This window comes from Nyctibius grandis, chromosome 5 (genome assembly GCF_013368605.1).
Source record: "Nyctibius grandis isolate bNycGra1 chromosome 5, bNycGra1.pri, whole genome shotgun sequence".
NCBI classification, from domain to species: Eukaryota; Metazoa; Chordata; class Aves; order Nyctibiiformes; family Nyctibiidae; genus Nyctibius; species Nyctibius grandis.
In genome coordinates, this window is record NC_090662.1 from 77379130 (window position 1) to 77391252 (window position 12123).

At 38.5% G+C, this 12123-nt stretch overlaps 1 protein-coding gene across 1 annotated transcript in view; it reads right to left on the reverse strand.

Annotated features, from left to right (window-relative positions):
• The window catches only part of VWF (von Willebrand factor), a 144134-nt gene that overhangs the window by 14133 nt on the left and 117878 nt on the right, over window positions 1-12123 (reverse strand). Inside the window, exons 44-46 of the mRNA XM_068400423.1 lie at window positions 6934-7044; window positions 4814-4997; window positions 3903-3943 (exon numbers count right to left, since the gene is read on the reverse strand). Coding sequence (XP_068256524.1) covers window positions 3903-3943; window positions 4814-4997; window positions 6934-7044 — 336 coding nt within the window. The remainder of the gene's footprint in view (window positions 1-3902; window positions 3944-4813; window positions 4998-6933; window positions 7045-12123) is intronic.

Here is a 12123-nt window from a genome sequence, read left to right on the forward strand (position 1 = left end):
TCAACAGAATGTCACTGTTGACTTAATTTGGAACAGGAATTTCCCATGATACATACTATGCATATTCTCAAATGCCTTTTTTTCTTGTTCCACACTAGTAAACACTCATGGAACAAATGGAGCAAAACCAAGAAGCTGTCCAGAGTAATAGTATAAAGGTAATGCATTTATGGGTAGTTCAGAGACAATACTCTGACATACACACTGAAGGACAAATGTTCTGATTAAGGAATTTTAATTACATTCTTACTCTGCACCCCAGCACAACAGAGGTCTGCAAGCCTCAGTGGTTTTCTATAAAGGACCAGCAATAGCAATTACTTTTTTCTTTTTTTTTGTAGAGGTCTAGAAAAAAGATCATCGACATACAACATGATGGAGGTGGTAACACCAATGGGGAGATCCCTGTCTTTTAACAACTCATCTTGAGACCTTGACATGGGACTCTTCAGCTTTCTTGGTTTAACCTTTCATAATGAATACCGGATCATTAACCTGGAGGATTAAAAGACCTCAATGGATGCAGGCATGAGGACACACCCATAACATTTTCCTATGGGAGAGGGATGGATAAGAAATGTCATATGAAACTCCAGACTTCTTGTTTACTCTCAACATTGTAAAGCATTCAGACACCAGAGTGATAGTTCTAGTATAGACTACATGGCCTCACAAGGACATTCAATCCACAGACACTAGTATTGCTCTACTGGTTAGTAGCTCCACACACACATGTGCATGTACACACAAAAGCCTTGCAAATCTGGGAGATGTCATCATCATCATCATGTGGACCTGTTGCAAAACGCGTTTGGGTTTGTTCTGTTTACTATCATAATCATACTTAATTCAGGCCCTCTAGAAGTAAATGCTTGTCACAGAATGCCTCAGTAGCTCTAGGCTTTCACATCATGAAGAAAGGGTCTATAAAGCCACAATTGATATTACAATTGATATTCTCATTGGATCTTCCAAAAGTTCTAACACTCCAATTAAATACAAAAAAGATAGATAAAGTTGAGTTTATACTAAAATCACTGTTACAGGGAGGAACATAGGGCTTACTAGAGACATGTTGAAACGAAATCCTCACACACAAGTGCCTTGAACTTTGATCCAAAGTTTGTATCACAGCTTAGTTCTATGATATTTATTTAATGTATTTAGGGATTAGCATGCAAATGGCTTTAACAATGGCTTTCTGTGAATAAACATAGCTTAGCATGACAGAACCAAATGAAATAATGGATTGATACAACTTTTTCACTTTATTTAATACACCTATCGTGTTTTCTTGGCTAACTTAGAATGAAATGTCAACATCTGCTAACCCAGTGTTAGTCAGTGCAACCAAAATAACCTGCATAAAGCCCAAATCTACTCAGATCTCCTTCAAAAATGCCACTCTGTAAAAGCCTGGGAAAACAGATGAGTGATATAGATAATCCTTTTGGTAAATAGAGCCACCTGCTTGGAAGTCTGCAGTTAAAGCCCAAGGCATTGTTAAGAACAGCAGAGTGAATGCAATACACAAAATTACTGGAATATAATATTGGTAACCAGATACAAGACAAAAATGTAAAGGGATTAAGGACACAGTCAGTTAACAGAACTGCAGTAAAAGGTTCAAAACTTGGAACTATTCATTGAATGAGTTAATGGAGCAAAGTTTTCCCTTGATATAAAATGAAACTTGAAACCAATTCTTAAAGGACCCAGAATAAAGCTTTTGAAATCCAGGAAGTGTAAACTTCTGTGGACACCACATCTTCCTTCCTGAGCAGAACTCTGGAACAGTCATTGAAGTAGAGAACAGTGTAAGACAAAGCTGTAGTAATGCCAGCTGCTCAAAAGCTTTCAGGCATATAGCTAATTAGCTCACAATAAGTCATTAAATGAAGCTAGTTTAATTGAAAAGTTCACTAATTTAACAGAAGTTCTAAGATAAGCTCTGACTTATTCTTTTTTAAAATCAAAATGGCCACTTTGTTGAGAAATCTTCCAAGATTATATCTCAACTCAAATTTCACACTTGCCATCCTGAGAAAATATTTTGGTAACTGCGTTGTTGAATGATAACTTCAGTAATGCTTGATATTTGTGACAGCAAGAGCACAGAAGCAACGTAACAGCTGGGGCCTACCGACACCCTCAAAATCTTGCACAGGCAGCGTTTGATAAAATGACCAATTGTCAGGAAGAACAATAACATATTTTAAAAGGTCTATTAAAAGAAAGAAAAAAAAAAAGGAAAAACATTTTAAAGGCAGCTTTTATGTATAGCCAGATAGCAAATAATAATGAATTAAAATGTAGTTTTGTGTCAGCTGAAACACTATGAATTCATTCCAAATTGGGAAAATTTTATTAAGGTAGGAATTTTTTCAATATTGTAGAAGGTGAAATATTTTAAGTCTTCAAACATGACATTTTGTTTCAAAATTTGCTTTTGCTTCATTTGAAGGTATTTTAAAATATTTTAAAACACTTGAAACTAGAACAAAGGCTTAACTAGACAGATCAGGTAAACATTTTGTTGGAAGAGAAAAATCTAGTTGTTTGTGAGAAGACAGCATGCAACTGGAAAGACACCTTTTTGCAACACAATGTATATATATATATATGCATATCCTGTATAAAAGAATGTGGCAGGAGCTAGCAATTACTATACTGCATGACATTCTCTACAAGTATGGTCTTTATAAAATGCCACAACTAGTTTTGACAACATACTATAGAGACAAATAGAGGAATAAAAGAGAAAGCAGATTATTTCAAATTTTACCACTTTAAAACCCTTCTCCCAGTGTTCTGACACGAAAGGCAGAGTTATTCCTTGGATTTAATTCTACAGGGAAGTAATCCCCACACAGAATGATGGATGCTTGATGTCAGGCCTTTAACTCTAACAAACTGATAAACTTATGCCTATCGACTATAAAAAAAAAATCGAAACCAGAAGAAATAGATGGAGAAAGGTTCTCTCTGCCATACCGCAAAAGTCAAAAGAGATTTGGGTGAATTTACCTTTCAAATAAATGAAAAAGATAGACATACATTGACAACACAGGAATACATAGGTTAAAAGTTAGGTTAAATGACTAAAGGGGACCTGTTTCCCTGGGGGATGATGAGAATATTTAGAGCTCTTTGACACCAGAGGTGCTGCCAGAATATGGATTTAGGGAAACAATGGACAATTGACAGAGCTCTCCAAAGAAAAATACAGCATAAATGAGATCAGATGCTTAACTCCCATCATTCCCACTGTCATGGGCTGGGTTAAACATGTCTTAATCTATCCATTAAATATGAAGTTGAGAAAAAAATTCCTCTGAGGGCGTATCAGCAGGGATCTTCAAAGGGGACAGAGGTCAAACAGTGAGGAAGCTCAGCTTTCCTGTTCCTGCTAATAGCCAAGGAGGAACACCCCTCCCTCCACACAGGTGGAGCAAGATTCTCCATCCTTTTTTAATCTGCCTTATCCTCTAGGTAGAATACGGGAAGTTTTTGCTTCCCCGAAGTGGGCAAGGATCATGTTTGAGATTATCCCTCACAGATAGTTTCCTGTGTGTTTGGTAGCCTGCAAGCCATTACACAATGCAGATTACCACAGTTTCTAAGCACTTTCCTCAAGCATCCCTTCAAGATAAGGAAACGTTACTGTCCCCGTTTTGCAGAGATACTCCTTGTCATATGGGAAGACTGTGGCAGGGTCATGAACTGGACATACATGTGCTGAGCCCCTTGCCACTGCTATTAATTACCCCAAGGTCTCACTGGCAGATTCTGTCTGAACAAAGCTGCTCTGTATGCTCATAGGCAAGTTTGTGCTCTTCAAAAGCTCATTCATACATCTAAATGTCTTACCATCGCAGCAAATAAAAAGAATCGCATCTTACCCCAATAACTGTGCCATTCAAAGGACAACCATTCAGGGGTACTGAAAAAGAAGATAATATTCTATTTAGCATAAACATTATCATGATACTACTAACATTTAATAAATCACAACTAGAGTTCCAGCTGAGGACATTTAGATCCAGTTTCACTGTAAAAAGGCGTAATTGAGCCCTCTTACATTATACCTTAAAAGGTGGCAATTTGTCGGAATTGTCCTGAATTCCACCTCCAAATGTCTCTTGCTGAGCTGTTTTTTAACAAATACATGGCACAATATAAATTTTCCCCTCCAGTTCAAGCCTCATACTCTCAGAAGATGCACTCAGGTTTTCTGTAAGTTTCAGCGTGTATTACCCCTCTTCCTCCCACTGCTAGTTTCTCACCCTGTGGTTGTCAATTAAACATGACTGGGATTCTTCCCAGACTGAGGCAAATTAACCAAATCTTCTGATCTGGACTTTTGACCCAAGTCTATGCTAGGAAATGGCCATGGCCACAGCCACAATGTTCAGAGACACACAGAAGACAGCATGGCTGCATGCAAACTCCCTGTTCATAGCAGGCACTGGGGACAGTGTTGAACCTTCCTAGGCCAAAAGCATCTCAAAACCTCTTTTAAATGCTTAACAATGCAGGCTGGAGCTGTAGAAACATAGCTTGGTATGTCTCTCTGAAGCAACACAAAATAGCTTCAACAGTAAGTAGTTCAAGAGGAGACAGTGAACATCAGTTGGAAAGACAAAGTAATAGCAGCAGGTGCTATTGTACTCAATGTCTAAATTACACACGAGAGCTTCAAAGTACTATACTTGCATAATATGCACCTTTGAAACTGCTGTTGAGAAACAGGAGATCAGCGCATGAGATATTCATTCTCTAGTGATTCTGTTTGTCATACACAAAACCTTACCACATCTGCAGGAAGGACAGCAGTCTATTATTTGGTCACAACGTAGCTCAGTTCCCTCTGGACAGTCAGGCACATCCATTTGAGAGCAAGAAAGATTCTTTTGCTGCACAAAAACCTCATTGTTCACCCGGACACACTCATTGATAATGCAACGGTTGAAGGGGGATCGCCACTCTGTGCCGACCTGATGGGAAATTGTGAAAGGATTAAATATAGGCAGCAGTATTTGTGCCACTGGATAGAGAGAAGACCACCACAGTCAACATGCTGGTTTGCAAAAAGCACGTTTACTGCATCAGGAACAGTCTGTCACTCAACAGTTCTCCACAAATCCTTACCGTGACAATCGGTTTATGGAACAGTTTGCTGCTTGGTTTGTAGAGTATAGGAGTTACAGGAGTATCCTTAAAGTGACAAATAAAGGGGCAGGTGAAGTAACATGTGAAGAAGAAAAAGCACTCAACTAGATTTAAATCTACATTTGTTACCCAGTAGCTGGCTGCACTGCATTGCGCTACAGCCAAGCTGGCCCTCTTTCTGATGAAACCTGCTGCAAATCAGCTCTGCTAAGCCCAAAGGAGGCTTTGGCAATAGGCTCTAGACCTGAAATACTTGCAAACGTAGAAGAGACCAGATCCTGTTGATAGTTCTACAGATTATAATCACCCATGGGTCAGGTAAGGCGGGAACTTCAAGTGCTATTATGGGAAAAGACACCACCACAGTCCAGAAAGAAGATGCTGTCACAGTTCAATGCTGGGAGGAACTTTGAAGCTGTATGCCTCCACCGTTAACACTCTTTGAAAACACTTCAAGAACAGTGAAAGTGAAAATCAGATCCCAAACTTCAGTAAATTCAAACATCTTTGCTTAGAAAGTTAGGGAATACTTTTCTCTGATGTGTTAAATAGTTCTTTGTTAATGACAGAAGAGTTGAAAGAGAACACAGGAAGAAAGAAATAGCAGAGTATGAGGATCTATTACTCCATTAGGACAATAGAAATCAGTAAGACATGTTGGGACATTAAAATAGGCCTTCTGAAGGCTTGTTTTATGAAGCAGAGAAGAATATTGATCCACATTAAAAAATGCCCTTGGTAAAATCAGGGAAGAGGCAGGATGCAAAATGATACGTTTACATTTTTTAAAAGACAGCAGCAGACTGCCTTTGTAAAAGAAGCAATTAAAAAGTTAACATTAAATATGTAAATGTGAGATGTAGATGAAAATGCAGACACATTATAAAGAACAACACTTAGGGAAGAAAAGATGGGGAGAAGGTCTATTATTTTAAACATATTTAACTTACTGTTCCTGCTTTTTTTGAATCCAAAGCTCTGCATAGGATTAAGCAATTTAATGCTACTGGGGAAAGCAAAGGCTTGCCAAGGGTCCTTGGGTTAGGGACAGAACAAACTGAATAGCCTGAAGGAATTTAAAATGTAGGCAAGAAAAGAAACAAATATCCACATAGCTTTGCATAGTGGTAGGGTATCTGCAGCGCATTTTAAATGGCTGTTGCATGCACTCACTTCCCGCTGGGCTCTTTGAATCCTAAGAGAAGAGGCACACTGCTGAAAATAAACTGTTATTTTGAGCAGAAAACAAGTGTGGCCTGGACCACTGCAGTCTTATCTGACATGCTGCAATCATCTTTAGCAACCAGAGAATAACTCATCTTTCTATCCTCATTTACTTCCTGATATTTCAGTGTGTACCAAATAGAATATCCTATTTGAATAGGACTGTGAAATTCAAGCAATCCACTACCCCATCTGCCTGCTATCCATAGAGTAATACAAATTAATTGGGATAATTTAAACGAATAGCCTACAGCCAAAGAAGCATCATGTCCCATTAACATTCTTTTGAGAGCTATCATTTGTGAAATTACTGATTTCACACAAAAATATTGCTTCCTTAAAGCCCCAAAAGGGTGGAAGGTTTTGCTTGTTAGAACCAAACGAGTAAATCACACACCCCAAAAAACATTGGTTTTCAGCACTACTTGATGTATAGAAGAAATAGCTCATATCTTCTTCACCTCCTTCCATGGAACACAAAATAATTCCTGCACACTTCTCCTAGAAGAGGAAGTATCCATGCCACTGTCACCTCACCTCATGCAAACGAGGATCTGCATCACCCCGAGACCAGAACAGCTGCTCCTCGCAGGCAGTCTTCTGGCACCTCCCACAACACTCCCCTTCTTGGACGATATACTTGTAACCCTGTAGGAGAAAAGAAAAGGATTGACTGATCCGGGAATAGAAGACAAATGATAAAATTAGTCCTAAAAGAAAACACTGGGATAAATATTTAATGTTAGCAACTTTTTATAGAAAGGGGTGTTTGAAAACAGAACTGTAAGGCCACACGCTACTATTACAAAACAAACAAATGGTCCACCCAGCTCAGCATCCTGTTAAATGGTTAACATTATCTGTCAGAAAAAATAAATTAAAATGCACACAACATCAGGAGTAGAAATTCTTATTTCATTAGTTCCTGTTTAATATATATTTTGAAGACATTCACTTCATGGACTAACTCTAGGTACCTTCCTTGCTCAAATCATGCCAATCAACTAATGGGCCTTGCAATGATATTAGCTTCTCTCCTGTGGTATGGAGCACCCCTTCTTGAAGTACAGAAAATGTTGATGGTGCCTAACATTAAAAAAAAAAAAAAGATAAAGAAATCTGGAATCACCCAGAAACATCTTCCTCTTGCTAGGATCTGCTCAAATATGTAATAGCACAAAGATTTGCCACAAGGCAGAAAAGAACAGTGACATAAACAGGCAGAAATGGAAAGGGAAGGGGTAAAAGAATGATGCTTTCAGAGGACCCTGAGCTATTTCAACAGCATTAAGCAGCAGTCATTTCCAAATATTAGTTTATTGTACTTGAGCAGTTTCTTTTATGCATTTGCAAACTGTAAAGAGCAAATCTTTCCATTAACATGGCCCTACAGAAGAGTGAAAAAGGAAAAAGAAGTCCACTTCTAAGTGTGATTGGGAGAATTGCCATGCTATTTGGTAGCTTTTGAGAGAAAACTATATGTGAATGTTAAGAATCCAATTTTTAAAAAATCACCTCTGTTTTTACATACAAGTCATATATAATTATGAGAATTTTTATCTGGTATTTAAAAAATCTTTTATATATATATATATATTTTACTATTTTACAAAAGAAAATGAAAGGTAAAAATTGTTCTAGTGGCATCTTGGATGCTAATCAACACTCACAACTCCCCTTCCCACCCCTGAGCATTCAAGGTTAGGATTCAGTCTGAGCACATTCAGACATCTGACTGCTCTGTGCTGAAGCAGAGGGAAGGGGCTTGTCAGGCATATAGTCCAGGGATCAGTTTTTACTGATCATTTCATCTTTTCATGTCCTGAAGATACTAGGTAAATATTCAAACATTGGAGTATCTAAGTGAAAGAAAGCAAGGAGCTTTAATCTAATCATAAATAATATATTCTACATTTAATAGCTAGGCAGTCTCCAAGGGGCAAAACGTAACTCTGATATCAACAGAGTTGAAGGAAAGATGTTCCGTCAAAGAAAATATTGTACATGTGAAAAATGTCAATGAAAATAAGCATAATTTTATTTTGGTCAGCCCCTTTGAACTGAATTGCTGAAGTATTCCCAACTGCTCCCTCCCTCCATGAACTGTCCTTGATTTGCAATATGAAGCACATTAGCAAACCTCGATAATCAGCAGACTTCCATATGGAAGTGCATTTTGTACAATGTCATAAAACCTAATACCGGAGTTTGACCTAGCTTTGTGGGAAAAGTTGTGCTGTTGAGCATTTTGTTTTATATGACTTTTATCTGCTAAATACATGTCTGAAGCATCTGACGTATAGGATACAACTTTTTATTTGTGTGGCAAACTTAGAGAAGTAAAAATCCATGAGCTGTTTGTGCCCAGAATAAAGCAAAATCCAGCTGCAGAACCCAGATTTCATTAAGTTGGCTTGAACAGAGCGCTCTAAAGTGCAAACAAAAACGCGCTATGCAGCAGACTCCAGGGGTGATTTGCACCCCTAATGCAGTGTTGGTTTTGGACAGTTCACCCTAAGTGGCCCTTTTGGTGCTCAGTGAGTTCAAAATCTGGGAGCTCTGACTCCTAAGGGGAAGAAACACAGGAGATCACAGCTCCCGACCTCAGTGCCTGCTGAGCTTCTCCTAACACAGCCCCTGAACCACCATAGACTACAAAGCTGTCTCAGAAGACAAACCTGCAGACTGCAGCAGTCTATGAGCTCCTCCTACAGAGCATCCGTTACCTTGAGGAATAAGGTGGACAGTGACTCCCCACTGCCCCAGATCCTCCACAGCATAAGAAATACTCCACCATCAGAAAACCCCACCTTTTGTACCTCACACCATGAAAATATGGGCCCACAGGAATAAAGAAAGCTTTATTTCACGTTTAATTCTAAAGATGGTAATGTTTAAGGTTACATCTAAGAAAAGAAAACTGTATTGTGCATTTTGAGGTGGTTTTTTTTTATTGTGGGGTTGGGGTTTTTTTCCAGTTAGATGACTTATGTACAAAGAGTATATGCTACTAGGATTATTCCTGAGCTGCACAGTCCATGAACATCTGACAAGTCTCAGATACTGTGCTGTTGAAGGTTAATGTTAGGCTGAACTAGGCAGAGTGAGCAGTATCCATCTCTTCCTTCATTATTTTTCACTTTCTAGCATAGAGATACTAGCATATAGAGATGCCAGTGTTTGCCATGGTTTGTTCAAGGATCGACTTATAGACAATATTCTACTTGTCCCCTGCTTTTTCTGGACTGGATCCGCTGCTTTATTCCTCTTCTGCATCTTGCATTTTTTTTTTTTTTAAACACAGAGTTCAAACTTCAAACAGACAACTAAAACTCAGAAGAAGCCCTTAGTAAGCGTCTGACCATCCGTCACACTGAGAAGCAGATCAAAGTCTACAGGACTAAAAAAATCCCCATGCCCCCAGAAGGTAATAAGGCAACACAAGGCATAAAGCAACACAAGGCACCCCTCGCATTTGAACAGGTGCACGTGGCTGACTTGGGAGTGATAATCAGCAGCTGCGATGGAGAACCTGACAAGTGCTCAGTTATGCTGCCAGATCAGGCTGTTTCATCAAACACAATCGCACAGATAAAGCTGATCTCGCACGTGGAGAGTGAAAGCATACAGATTAAGACATTCTACATGGCAGGGGGAAATTTTGCATGCTTTTGAACCAGAGCTTGGCTTGCAACAGACAAAAGAGGAGTGCAGATTAATTCTGTAGCATTCAGAGAACGCACATTTTGGTTTCATCGCCTACTCAAGGCTACCGGAGGCATCCACACAGGCTATGGCTTGGCATATTTGTGTACTCCTTTCATTCTAGTGTTGCTCAGGATACATAGTTCATCTTTTCACGGGTGCTAATGCTTTGGCCAGAAAACTCTGTCAGCTGCCTTTTGGCCAACAAAATAGGAAAGAAAGAACAAAGATGATGCCTCAACGTAGTATTTTTAAGAAGGCTCCAGTATTTGCCTTTACATATTGAGATTATAGTACCTAGAGAGTGTTGGAGGAACCAAAGAGAATGAAAATGGCAACAGCAGACTGAGAAAAACCCAGTAGGATGGATATAAATCAACTTGAAAAGCTGAAAGCAAAATCTTCAGTGGCAATGAATCAGCACAATTCTAGAGATTTCCCTGGAGCCGCACTCATTTACCCCAGGTGAGGACTTAATTCTCTGTTTGTAAGTCTCTGGGACATTAAGGAATCATTTCTTAAATTCCAAATTAAATTATGCTTTAAAAAGCAAGCTGAATGTTTGAAATTACCTCCCAACAAGACTTTCACAGTTTTTAAATGAGATCCTGCACATCTAATATTCAAACAAGAGTCTCCTTTTTACATTAGTTTCTTTGACCTCCTTAATATGCACTATTAAACCATTTACTACCATGCTTTACATGCTACTTCAAAGGATAATATCCATTTGAAATCTTGGAGATTAAAGCCATAGCTTTTGTAGTCAGCTTCTATTACAATCATTCACTATTCCTTTGCACATAGGGTGCATACGTTCTTTAATTAATCAAGGGGCTTGATTAATTATTCTATTAATTAAGCTAACCTAATTAATTTACACACACTTAGACAAATGGCTTTGTCTTAAACACTTATCCTAGAAAATTATGCTTCATTCTTGTCTTAATCATCTAATACTTTAAATTATCCAATACTTTAAAACACACTCTTTTATATCACTTACAAAGTACCTAACTCCAAAACATTGACAGAAATTAAGCAAAGCAAGTGCTCCCTTCACAATAGTAAAGTAGTGATTTTAAGGTGTTTTGAAAGCTGTTATCCATTTTATCACCATGATTCTCTGAAGGCATTTAGTTTGATGTACTCTCAGAGAAATAATTTCTGAAGAAGCTCCAGGAGCGAGACACCACTCCTCCTTGTGGCACATGCAATAATTGCAGCAATTATCTGCTTGCTGTCTCAAAACTTTGGTAAGGGAAAGATAGAGGAGAACAGAAAAAGTGACAGCATTCTGACATACAATGAAGCAAACCCACATCTGGTTTGCAAGTGAGAAGTCTGTATTTGCTGTTAACCTCCTCAGAGAACTGTGGGATTGGTTCATTTAAATGAAACGGCCACTCTTTTCCCATAGCATTTCTTTACATTCTAAAACTACAGGTATGATTTGAGTTTGATTTTGACATGCTCAGGAGGACAGTAGCACCATTCATTCACCAGGGTGAAGAGGCTGGTACATTTGTTACGGTTTTTTTTCTCTTTTTGTGTAGCTAGGTAAAAAACTGTAAGCTGCTTTAACGGAAGTCTGATGACGCAGTCAACAGTGATACCGCAAAACTTTAAGACCTGGCAATGGAATTAATAACCATGAGCAGCAGAGAGTTTGAACATCATCTTAGTAATGGTCTATGATTAAAGTATGTCTTTAAAGTCAATACAACCTTCAATGACATCTAATCTGAACTGAAAAATAAGCTTTAAAGCCAATTCAAACTGGATTACAGAATTTATGCGGCCCTTGATATGTATTATCCACTGAATCAGGAATAAGCAAAGGAAAAAAGAAAATCTGAGCTATCCAGGTTCTCCAACAGCTATGGTTTTGGTTGTACAACTTTGATAACTATTTAAGGAGCAGAAGAAATGGCACCTTCCCCAAAAGAACTGGCATGGTTTCCACCAAGGCTTTTTGTCTGTTTTAAAAAAGCTTTTTGACACTGCAACGCTTAAGGCTGA